Source organism: Neovison vison, chromosome 1 (assembly GCF_020171115.1).
Source record: "Neovison vison isolate M4711 chromosome 1, ASM_NN_V1, whole genome shotgun sequence".
Taxonomy (NCBI): domain Eukaryota; kingdom Metazoa; phylum Chordata; class Mammalia; order Carnivora; family Mustelidae; genus Neogale; species Neogale vison.
Window position 1 is genome coordinate 12352944 of NC_058091.1, and position 12662 is coordinate 12365605.

At 35.5% G+C, this 12662-nt stretch overlaps 1 protein-coding gene across 6 annotated transcripts in view; it reads right to left on the minus strand.

Moving 5' to 3' along the window:
- SCAF8 (SR-related CTD associated factor 8) overlaps window positions 1-12662 on the minus strand; it is a 152944-nt gene that overhangs the window by 93648 nt on the left and 46634 nt on the right. For 5 of the 6 annotated variants that reach the window (XM_044243426.1, XM_044243435.1, XM_044243473.1 and 2 more), the window contains 5 exons: window positions 12402-12563; window positions 6913-7066; window positions 5914-6044; window positions 2617-2793; window positions 1578-1657 (listed from right to left, as the gene is read on the minus strand). In XM_044243426.1, coding sequence (XP_044099361.1) covers window positions 1578-1657; window positions 2617-2793; window positions 5914-6044; window positions 6913-7066; window positions 12402-12563 — 704 coding nt within the window. The remainder of the gene's footprint in view (window positions 1-1577; window positions 1658-2616; window positions 2794-5913; window positions 6045-6912; window positions 7067-12401; window positions 12564-12662) is intronic. The other variant, XM_044243444.1, reaches the window with a different exon arrangement.

Here is a 12662-nt window from a genome sequence, read left to right on the forward strand (position 1 = left end):
AGAACATTAATACGTTAAAAGAGAAAGATACTCTCCAATAATCTCTCAACAGGTGGATAACATGTTAAAGATATTCTGATGGAAGATCTGTTATAATGGTCTCACACTATTAAATACATATAAATTAGTATTTTTTACATTAGAGTACTTTAAGAAAATTTCAATGAAACATATAAAAACAGTTAAAAGGATCTAAACATTGTCACTTTAACTCCTTCTCTAAGATAATGGGAGAAATGGTCTATCAATCAGTACATGTGAAATCAACAATTGTAATTGACCATAAACTTTACAAAACTAATCTGCTTTCTTTAGAAAAGCATTCACATTATTAGGTATGTTAACAGAAACAGTACTTAGATAAGAGGAAATAATAATTTAACTATACTCTGGGAAATTCACACCTGGAATACACCTGGAATTCTGGGTGCCACAAGGTAAGACATGAACAAAAAAGAGGGCATCCCAAAAGGGGCAATCAGGATGGTGAGAAGTCTTGAAACAGTTGAAAAAAAGTGTACTTCATCTGGAGCAAATAAACCTAAGGGGAAGAATGATACCTAACTTCAAATATTGTAAAGGCTAGGTCTCAAAAGATAATGGAGCAAATTTGTTTCCTTGCTTCAGAATGCAAAACGGATCAGTGTGTATAAAGTAAATCAAACAGGATTCAACAACAAAGATTATTTAACTTGTCATCATAGGAGGCATTAAAACATTATAAAAATATCCTATCAGAACCATTAAAGGAGATTCTTACGTTGTTTAGGACACTAATCCACACAATCTCAAATATTTCTCCTCCAACTTTGTAATTCATAATCTAAAGTGTTAGATTTTAATTTTTCAAGTAAAATCTCTTTATCACAAGGACATCTGTTTTTTCTGTATTATAGAAATATATTTTAAGACATATTATCCCAATATATAAAATGAATGGGCTCTGCTTGAACAAGATTCCCAGAGGCATTCCCTCCATTCATCATCCTCCATCCTCCTCCAGCCACACCCCCACTCTCCACCATCCTCTCCCCCACTGGTCCTTTCTCAAACCTCCAAGAACCTAAGGCTGCACAGAACTGCTTGAGAAAAGAAAATCACTGATCTAAATAAAAAGGTACAATCCATTATCTTTGAAAAAAACAAAATCCCTGTAGTCCCAATCCTTACTTCTGATTAGTAAGATTCAATCCCAGAATTCGGGAGAATTCCTAGAAGTGGACACCGACACTAGAAGCAAGCCTCTTTCCTATTATTTCAAATATTCTTACAATTGAATAAAATGCCTGATACGATATAGAAAATATCACAACTATATCAACATCTATCAATTCTCCTATAAAAAAAATTTGATATATCCCAAATATTTGCAAAGATCTGAGAAAGGAGCCAAAATAAATAGGGAGGCAACAAGACAGCAACTCTACCATCTTTCTGTAATGTTAGAACTCAACAGCCTGAAATTTTATCCCAACTTATTCAAAGTATACTTGGTAGTTCAGACAGCAATGTCCCATCCAATGTTTATAATAATAATGGAAAAAATTATGGAAGTAAAGAAAAAAAAAAACCCTTACAGTTGAGAGGCTGAAATCTCCTTTTTGGGTTCTTCACTATGCTCAGAATCTTCCCCAAAATCAAATCTATCCATCAACTTCTAAGTCGGGGGGTGGAGGGGAGAGAGAAAAAGACAAATTAAAAGGTGCTTCACACAAAAATAAGTAACAAATGCTATTCTGAATGTCAATGTCATACCATTACTTTACTTCTATCACATTAATACAAAATGTTTTATATAATTTTATGCTACGTTATAATAAAGCATTTGAGTGAATCTTTAAAGTACTTTGAAGTACACTGCCTTATATAACAAATCACAATACAGGATAAATACTAATGCTCTACAGAAGAGAAGATGGGATTAAAATAATTAAATGGCTTGCCAATAGTAACAAAGCTTGATTTAAAAAAACATCTAGGTCTGTAATCAGTGGATCTATTCCTAGTACATTTCTCTTCTTAGGATGGTCAACTGTCTTCCCAAGGATCAATTTAAAGGTTTTTATGTGGTTTAGCTATTTTTTTTTTTTTTTTAAGTAGGCTCCATGCCCAGCAGGGAGCCCAATGTAAGGCTTGAACTCACAACCCTGAGATCAAGACCTGAGCTGAGATCAAAAGTCGGACGCTTAACTGACTGAGTCACCCAGGTGACCCCCATATGGTTTAGCTATTAAATTTTCAATTAAGCTAACAGATAAAAATGTCTAAGTAGTATAATAAATCGGTATTTATTTTCCTAAAAATATATAGTAGCAGAAACAAAAATAATACGTGTAACACTTCCAAGATATTTTAATGTTCTCATAATTAATAAGAACATTGAGGCAATCCTACTACAAATTATACATGAAAGATTTTCAACTTTAAAACCACTATCCTTTATAGGCCTAATTTATAAAGCACAGTGGTTTTAAAGTTGAAAATATATATATTATACAGTAGCGTGCATACTGTGATAGTTCTATAATAAAATACAATGTACAGAATTAGAATCCAAATGATTGCATATAGACATTAATACTTCTTATTGAACAAATCTGGTAACTTAATTTCTACCTTGTTGAAAGCCACTCCCTGCTCCAAGGGGTTCAGGGTGTTGGCTGCGGCAGCTGCAGCCGTGAGCTGTGCTGTGAGAGCCTGCAACTGCACAACAAGACCAGCGTCCAGGGCCTGCAGAATCGAAGGCTGAGGCTTCTGCTGCTGTAGCTGTAAAGTTTGTATTAACTGCTGAAGCTGAAGGAGAAGAAAGGAAAATTAGTACAAAGATTCTGGGTTTTATCTGTAAGAATGCCAATCTTAAAAAAAAAAAAAAGAATGCCAATCTTTTAGTCAAAAAGATTCACTGTTACACAGTCTTTGGAGATCAAGAGAAAACAGATACTAATTCAAAGTAAGGTAGTTTTTTAAAAAATATTTTGTTGTGTGTGCCATCTTTAACAGTCCTTAATAAGTCTGTCTTGCTTCTGGAAAGCCAGAGAACTTTAAGCCAAATAAAGTGGTCATACAATGACAGACAAAGAATTTATTACATACAGACTGATTTTTTTCACTAAGCTTTTCTTTTCAAGATTTTATTTATTTATTTAGAGTGCAGGCACAAGCCGGGAGTGGGCCAATGGGAGAGAGAATCCCAAGCAGAACACATGCTGAGCGTGGAACCCAAAGCAGGGCTCCTGAAGGGGGTTCCACAAAGGGCTTGAACCCATGACCCTGAGATCACAAGCTGAGCCAAAATCAAGGGCTGGAAGCTCAACTGACTGAGGCACCCAGGTGCCCCATCACTAAGCTTTCATTGCTTCTTCAATTAACTCCTTAATCTCTGTAGTAAAACAAAACAAAACAACAATAACAACAACAAAAAACAAGCACTGACAGCAACTGCTTTTGCTAGCTTTCAGATTTACCATCAGATAACACATTTCCTGAAAGCAGGAAAGGCAAATAAGAAATTTGCCTCCTTGGAGCATTCTGAAACTAAGGAAATTAAAAGTGAATAGTGCCCACAAGAGTTGAAATCAAATCCCTATTCCTTCTATTCATCCATCCTCTTAAAAACCAGAAACAACAGTAAGATCCTGAAGCTATTTCACAGTTAAGTAAACCCTATATACATCAGAGAAGTAACTACTACTTTCCTAATCAAGATCTAAATCTGACTTGAATCTGAAAATGATCAATTTACAATAGTAATAAGACATGTGTACTGTTTAGGTGAAGATTAACTTATAGTAGGAGAAGGTACAAAAGCCATCCCAGATGAAAGTAATTTCATGCCCATCTAAAAGAGCTACATACATTAAGAAACAAACTAGAGTCATTTGGCTACCAAATAAACTGTAACTACAAACTACTAATATGATAGCAAAGAAAATAATACCAAAATATATGATAGCTTAGTTACTGCACTGAAGAAGCTCCAGAACAGATAGGATGGTGAGAGGGAGGAGGAAAAGTAGGAAAAAAGGGAGGGAGAGGAAGAAGGGGCAGAGGGGGAAAGAGAGAAGAGGGTTAATGCCATATTTTCTCCTTTACACATTTTAACTACTCCTTTTGACATCAGCATTTTTCCAGACAGCACTGTTACGGTTTCAGTCAGGTTCAAACCAGTGTGGCATCCTACTTTCCTTCTACTCTTGACTTAATAGTAGTCTATCAATTACTAGGTCTTCTTAACTCTCTTTGCACTACTTCTTCTGGAAAAATCACTTCTCCTGCCAAAAGTATTTATTTTAATTAAGTATCATTTAAAATGAGAACATTTGCTTTATGAATTATTTTCAAAATATCATTAATCACAAGATTAAAATTAATAATTTGATAATTTTATCTAATATCCAATTCAGTTTCCCAACTGACCCCCAAAATGGAGAAACTGGATCTAATCTGACAATAACTAAATTAGGTTTTACATGTTTAAAACTCTAGAATGGTCCCTTTTTTCTGAAGAGTGTCATTTTAAGAGGGTTTGCTACCCTACTATTTCTCACATACCTATTACTTCCCTTTTATCATTCTTACCAAAACGAAAATACTTCCTATCCCTAGGCTTCTTGCCTCTCCCACCCACTAAAGTACGGTTCAGATCGATGACTTCAATATGAAAAAGTTCCCCACTGCTTAGCATATGAACTCCTTGTTTTTCAGCCCATCATTTCCATCTTTTGAAACCAGATCCACACTTAGGTCTACCATGTCAACTCTGTCATCATTAACTTACGTGCACAGGCCATCTAACCTTCCAAACATCTCAACTCTGAAAGAGCTTTGCATATCTAACACTGTTATGCCTCCACACACTCTATTCACTCATTCTACAAAAATGTACCAAATGTTTGTTACAACCTAAACTCTGGAGACACAGCAGTAAACAAAACAAATGAAAAAAATTCTCATCCTTGTAGAGCATCTATTCTGGTGGGAAGAGATAGAGAATAAATAAAAAAGCTGTATAATGGAACAGAAAGAAAGCAGGTGATACAAAAAAGGAGCATAGGGGAATGAAAGAATGTGCAGTTTTAAGTCACTTTTTGAAGGCTTTATTTAGGTGAAACTTAATCAAAAACCCGAAGGCTGAAACCTCATGAATATTTGGGAAAAAAGAGTTCAGGGGGGAAGAGGGGTCTTATTGCACAGATCACAATTAATTTGGTTTTTAAAGGACAGGGAAAGAAAGGAGATGCAAAGAATGGGTTATCCTCAAACCCTACCATGAGAGTTTCATTGTCTCACTTCAAACGGCACTTCCTCAAAAATACCTTCTCTTGGCAACCCTCTCTAATTCTGACCCCTTTTCCCAAACCCAGTCACTTTAAAAACTTATCCTGTTTTAAGTCATGTATCACCATCTAAACAAAGTTTTATACTTTCTTATATTTTTCTCCCCTAACATAGAAAGACATCTTTCCTAGGAGAGAGGACATCCCTGTCTTGTTACTGGAGTAACACCTAATAATGTTTACACAAATCATGTACTAAGTCAGTATTTTGGTATGAAATGAAGTTTTTATAAAACAGTGCATATGGGCACCTGGGTGGCTCAGTGGGTTAAGCCTCTGCCTTCAGCTCAAGTCATTATCCCAGGGTCCTGGGGTCGAGCCCTGTGTCGGGCTCTCTGCTCTGCAGGGAGCCTGCTTCCCCCTCTCTCTCTGTGAAATAAATAAATAAAATCTTTTTTTTTAAAAGTGCATAAAACAATGCCTTACTAAATGAAAAAGCAAGTTACAAAGTAGTATCCATAGTGTGATCTCATTTTTACAGAAATAACATATTCTTAAGGTGGTACAGTATAAAAAAATACATTAAGAAAATAATGAGTTCTAAATCACTGTTGATTTAACAAAAAAAACTGCTCACCTGTTGGCCTTGAGGACTTTGTAAGATTTGAGCTACTGCTGCAAGTGTATCTGTGTTTGTTATCTGAGACACCCACGGATCCGGCAGACCTTGGACCACATTGGCAGGAGTAACAGGTGTCACAGGAGTTCCTTTTAATAAGACATCATACCCACCCAAATAAATACGTAAGTAAATAAAAGTAAGACTTGGAAAGGTAGAGAGATTTGCTTTGACACTTTCATAAAATATATACAAATTCAGATGTTTTTACTTTATTGTCTGTTTATAGAATTAGATAGATCGGGGAAAAAAATAAAAACACCAAAAGGATCTACCCATACTTGTCCTCATTAACTAAACTACTACTTTAAAGTAGCCTACAATACTTAGAAATCTTTAAAAATCTTACTACAGAAGAAAATTCAAGGACATGAGGAAATGTTAAAAATATAATCAAAATATTAAAAAACAATATGTATAATATAAAACTATTTTTCTTTAAAAATGGACATGCATGTGTACAGACACAGACAAACACAACAAAAACTAAATATATACCAAATGTTAATTACTGAACCATGGTAACAAATTCTAAAATGTCATTTAAATACACTTTAAAAAACAAGATTTTGAGATTACTAAAGCATTCTTGGCTCCATTAGATAATTTTTTTCAGGGTTCCTTATAAATATTAAGTTCCCCTACTATACTACAATTTGATTTACATGCAAGTTTATGGACAGCCTAAATCAGGAAAAAACATAAGTGACATACCATTTTCCTAAAGGTCACTATATTTATGCTTCTAGGATTTCAAATATTCAGCTTTTTGATTTTTAGAAAAGAATTATACACAAATATAAATTCTCAGTTTATTTTTCCTTCAAATTACATTTCCGTTCAATTACTTGATGCTAGATAAATTCTCCTACACTGTCAAATTGTTACTTTATAAATGAATAATCATCTGGGGGGGAGAGAATATTTAGAAAACAAATTCCTATCAAGGTAACATACCTGGGGTGTTGCTCATAGCAGCAGTAGTACTGGCCAAAACAGGTGTGACAACCGGGGGAGGAATCCCTGCTGCCATGTCCAAAAGAGGCTGAATAATCTCACTCTTAAACACATTATTCTTCTGCCATAAGTTTAATACTCTCACTATTTTACTCTAGAAGAAAAAAGAAAAATGACACTTTGATTTTTTGCTTGCAAAACAGCACAGTCATTTCACAGAGACTATTCAAACAGTGGATGGGAAGGATAGATTAAAATACTTCTACTGTAGTACTTCCTGCCCCTGAAATCATGTTTCTGTAATTCTGATTTGCTAATCTTAATACACTTGAAAGAAAAATGTTCATTTTGATAAATACACAAGATAAATGAGAGCTACATTTCGTAGAAAGGAACAGCAACTAGGTTTCAGCTTCTTTGTGAGGTCTAATGAGATCGACAGAGAGGTTTGCCTGCAGAGTGTATAAGTTGCTGAAGTGATCAGGATTTACCTCAGCACCAAAGCTATACTGTCAGGATATTTTAACTTCATGTTTTAAACAAATAACAAACTTTAAGAGAAAGTCCTTATCTAATATGACTTTTTTAAAAAAGATTTTATTTATTTATGAGAGAGAGAAAGCACAAGTAGGCAGAGCAGTAGGTAAAGGTAGAGGGAGAAAGAGGCTCTCCACTGAGCAGGGAACCTGATGCAGGGCTCGATCCCAGGACCCGGGGATCAAAACTGAACTGAATGAAGGCAGCTGCTTCAGTTCAGCCAACTGAGCCACCCAGGAGGCCCTAACATGACGTTTTAAAACTTTATTATTGCAATCAATCCTATGAGAAAAGTAAATAAAATTTCCAAATCAGTATCCCAAAATATGTAAATTTCTAATACCTTTGAGCATATATAAAGAACCCTTTTTTATTCTCTCTCAGGGTCCAAAGTCTGTTTACGTGGTACAGAATATTTATTCATTCAGATCTAGAAGACTTACTAGTGTGGTTACCCACACTACTAAAACTCTACCACAATAAAAGAATTTTAAAATGCAGAAACTCATTTTAGACCCAAAGGCACCTCCAGATTTAAACTGAGGGGGTGGAAAACAATTTACCATGCTAATGGACATCAAAAGAAAGCTGAGGCTGAATTTTAAGCCAAAGCCTATAATAAGAGATGAGGAAGGACACTGTATCTAGTTTAAAGGTCTGTCCAAAAAAAAGCTCTAACAATTTAAATATCTATGCCCCTAACACAACAGCAGCCAATTATATAAACCAGTTAATAACAAAAATCAAAGAAACACATTGACAATAATACAATAATAGTAGGGGATTTTAACACCTCCCTCACTGAAATGGACAGATCATTTAAGAAAAGATCAACAAGGAAACAAAGGCTTTAAATGGCACATTAGACCAGATGGACATCAGAAATATATTCAGAATATTCCATCCCAAACCAACAGAATACTCTCTTCTCTAGTGTACATGGAACATTCTCCAGAACAGATCACATCCTGGGTCACAAATCAGGTCTCAAACGGTACCATAAGATTGGGATCATTCCCTGCATATTTTCAGACCAAAATGCTTTAAAACCAGAACTCAATCACAAGAGGAAAGTTGGAAAGAACTCAAATACATAGAGGCTGAAGAGCATCCTAGTAAAGAATGAATGGGTCAACCAGGAAATTAAAGAAGAATTTAAAATATTCATGGAAACAAATGAAAATGAGAACACAACTGTTCAAAATCTTTGGGATACAACAAAGATGGTCCTGAGAGGAAAATATATAGCAATACAAGCCTTTCTCAAGAAACAAGAAAGGTCTCAAATACATAACCTAACCCTACACCTAAAGGAGCTGGAGAAAGAACAGCAAATAAAACCTAAACCCAGCAGAAGAAAAATAGTTAATTATCAGAGCAGAAATCAATGAAATAGAAACAAAATGAATAGCAGAACAGATCAACAAAACTAGGAGCTGGTTCTCTGAAAGAATTAATAAGATTGATAAACCCCTGGCCAGACTTATCAAAAAGAAAAGAGAAAGGACCTAAATTAATAAAATCATGAAAGAAAGAGGAGAGATCACAACCAAAACCAAAGAAATACAAACAATTATAAGAACATATTACAAGCAACTATACACCAGCAAATTTGACAATCTTGAAGGAATGGATGCATTCCTAGAGACATACAAACTACCAAAACTGAACCAGCAAGAAATAAAAAACATGAACAGACCCATAACCAGTAAGGAGATTGAAGAAGTCATTAAAAATATCCCAACAAACAAGACATCAGGGCCAGATGGGCTTACAAGAAGAATTTTTTTTTTTTTTTTACAAGAAGAATTTTTAAAGAAGAATTAATACCTATTCTCCTGAAACTGGTCCAAAAAAATTAAAATGGAAGGAAAACTTCCAAACTTATTTTATGAGGCCAGCATTACCTTGACCCCAAAACCAGACAAAGACCCCATCAAAAAGGAGAATTACAGAGCAATATCCCTGATGAACATGGATGCAAAAATTCTCACCAAAATGCTAGCCAAACTGATCCAACAGTACATTAAAAGGACTATTCACTACGATCAAGTGGGATTTATTCCTGTTGAACCAACATCCGCAAATCAATCAATGTGATACAATACATTAATAAAAGAACAAAAACCATATGATACTCTCAACAGATGCTGAAAAAGCATTTGACAAAGGACAGCATCCTTTCTTGACCAGAACTATTCAAAGTATAGGGATAGAGGGTACACACCTCAATATCAACAAAGCCATCTATGAAAAATCCACATCGAATATCATTCTCAATGGGGAAAAACTGAGAGCTTTTCCCCTAAGGTCAGGAAAATGGCAGGGATGTCCACTATCACCACCGCTATTCAACATAGTACTAGAAGTCCTAGCCTCAGCAATCAGACAACAAAAAGAAATAAAAGGCATCTGAATTGGCAACAAAGAAGCCAAACTCTCACTCTTTGCAGGTGATATGATACTTTGTGTGGAAAACCCAGAAGACCACTCCAAAACTGCTAAAACTCTTACAGAAATTCAGTAAAGTGTCAGGATATAAAATCAATGCACAGAAACCAGTTACATGTCTGTACACCAACAGCAAGACAGAAGACAGAGAAATTAAGGAGTCAGTCCCATTTAAAATTGCACCCCAAACCGTAAGATACCTAGGGATAAACTTAACCAAAGAGGCAAAGACTCTGTACTCAGAAAACTGTAAAGTACTCATGAAAGAAATTGAGGAAGACACAAAGAAATGGAAAAACGTCCCATGCTTATGGCTTGGAAGAAAAAATACTGTGAAAATGTCTATGTTACCCAGAGCAACCTAAACATTTAATGCAATCCCTATCAAAATACCATCAACTTTTTTCAAAGAAATGGAACAAATAATCCTAAAATTTATATGGAACCAGAAAAGACCCCAAACAGCCAGAGGAATGTTGAAAGAGAAAGCCAAAGTTGGTGGCATCACAGTTCCAGACTTCAAGCTCTACTACAAAGTTACAATCACCAAGACAGTATGGTATTGGCAGAAAAACAGACACATAGATCAACGGATCAGAATAGAGCCCAGAAATGGACCCTCAACTCTATGGTCAACCAATCTTCAACAAAGCAGGAAATAAGTCCAATGGGGAAAAAAAAAAGTCTCTTCAACAAATGGTGTTGGGAAAACTGGACAACCACATGCAGAAGAGTGAAACTGGACCATTTCCTTACACCACATACAAATACAGACTCAAAATGATGCAAGACCTCAGTGTAAGACAGGAATCTATCAAAAACCTTGAGAAGAACACAGGCGGCAATCTCTTTGACCTCAGCCACAGCAACTTCTTCCTAGAAACGTCACCAAAGGCAAGGGAAGCAAGGGCAAAAATGAACTACTGGGACTTCATCAAGAGCAAAAGCTTTTGCACAGCAAAGCAAACTGTCAACAAAACCAACTGACAGACAACTGACAGAATGGGAAAAGGTATTTGCAAATGACATATCAAATATAGGGCCAGTATTCAAAATCGATAAAGAACTTAACAAACTCAATACCCAAAGAACAAATAATCCAATCAAGAAACGAGCAGAAGACATGAACAGACATTTCTGCAAAGAACACATCCAGATGGCCAACAGACACATGAAAAAGTGCTCAACATTACTCGACATCAGGGAAACACAAATCAAAACCAGAGTGAGATTCCACCTCACACCAGTCAGAAGGGCTAAAATTAACCCGTCAGGAAATGACAAGTGTTGGCAAGGATACAGAGAAAGGGAAACCCTCCTACATTGTTAGATGGGATGCAAGCTGGTGCAGCCACTCTAGTAAACAGTATGGAGGTTCCTCAAAAACCTGAAAATAGAGCTACCCTATGACCCAGCAATTGCACTACTCGGTATTTACCCTAAAGATACAAATGTAGTGATCCAATGGGGCACATGCACCCGAATGTTTATAGCAGCAATGTTCACAATAGCCAAACTATGGAAAGAACCTAGATGTCCATCAACAGATGAATGGATAAAGAAGATATGGTGTGTATCTGTGTGTGTGTGTGTGTGTGTGTGTGTATACACACACACACTGGAATACTATGCAGCCATCAAAAACCTCAAATCTTGCCATTTGCAATAATATGGATGGAACTAGAGGGTATTATGCTAAGTGAAGTAAGTCAATCAGAGAAAGACAATTATGATCTCTCTTATATGAGGAATTTGAGAGGCAGGATGGGGGTCAATGGGGAGAAGGGAAGAAAAAATGAAACAAGATGGGACCAGGGAGGGAGACAAACCATAAAACACTCTTAATCTCAAGAAACAAACTACGGGTAGCCCAGGATGGCTGGGTGATGGACACTGGTGAGGGTATATGGTATGGTGAGTGCTGTGACTTGTCTAAGACCGATGATTCACAGATCTGTAACCCTATAACATTATATGTTAATTTAAAAAAATTTACTGTGTGACTATGAATTCCTTTAAAGAATGCCTAATATACAGAAGGGGTTCAATAAATGCATGTTGTAAAAAAAATGAAATAAAGGTTAGAATTTAAAAAATTAAAAAATGAAATAAAATGCAGTTATTTTCTGCTAACTGCTTAGCAAATCCATTTTCCATAGGCACTAAATAGGTAAATATCAGTTCAAATAATCAAAACATGAAATTAGTTGTGTGTGAGAATAAATAAGCTTTCAGTCTAATTGCAAAAGCTTATTTATAGCCAGTTTCTTAATCACCAATTGCTTCAATAAATTAAAAAAATAACCAAATCAACTGCACCTCTCCATTTTTTGTTTAAGATGCTAAGAATCTCAGAATGTGGATAGTGTAATAATTAAATATGCAAATTCAGAATTACTAGGAGGAAAGAGTTACATAAAATCATAGTTAAGATAAACTAGTCTCATTAAGAGCAAAGGGTAATATATCAACTTAAAAAAAAAAAAAAAAAGCCAGCATACCTTGTCATCCCCAGGGCAACGATATAAATTCTGGAAAGTGCTAATGATGTTATTACTAAATCTGGGTGCAAACACATCCTTTTCTTGACCAAACTGATGTCGAGATTGTCGTACAATGGAGTCAATAACATAAAGTCCAGGTACCTTGTATTCTGGTTTACACTGATGGAAAAAAGAATAGGAAGGGAAGGAATGAGAAGGCAGCATTTATTATAAATCCTATACAAATACAAAAACAATGATTATGTAGACGTAATGAAT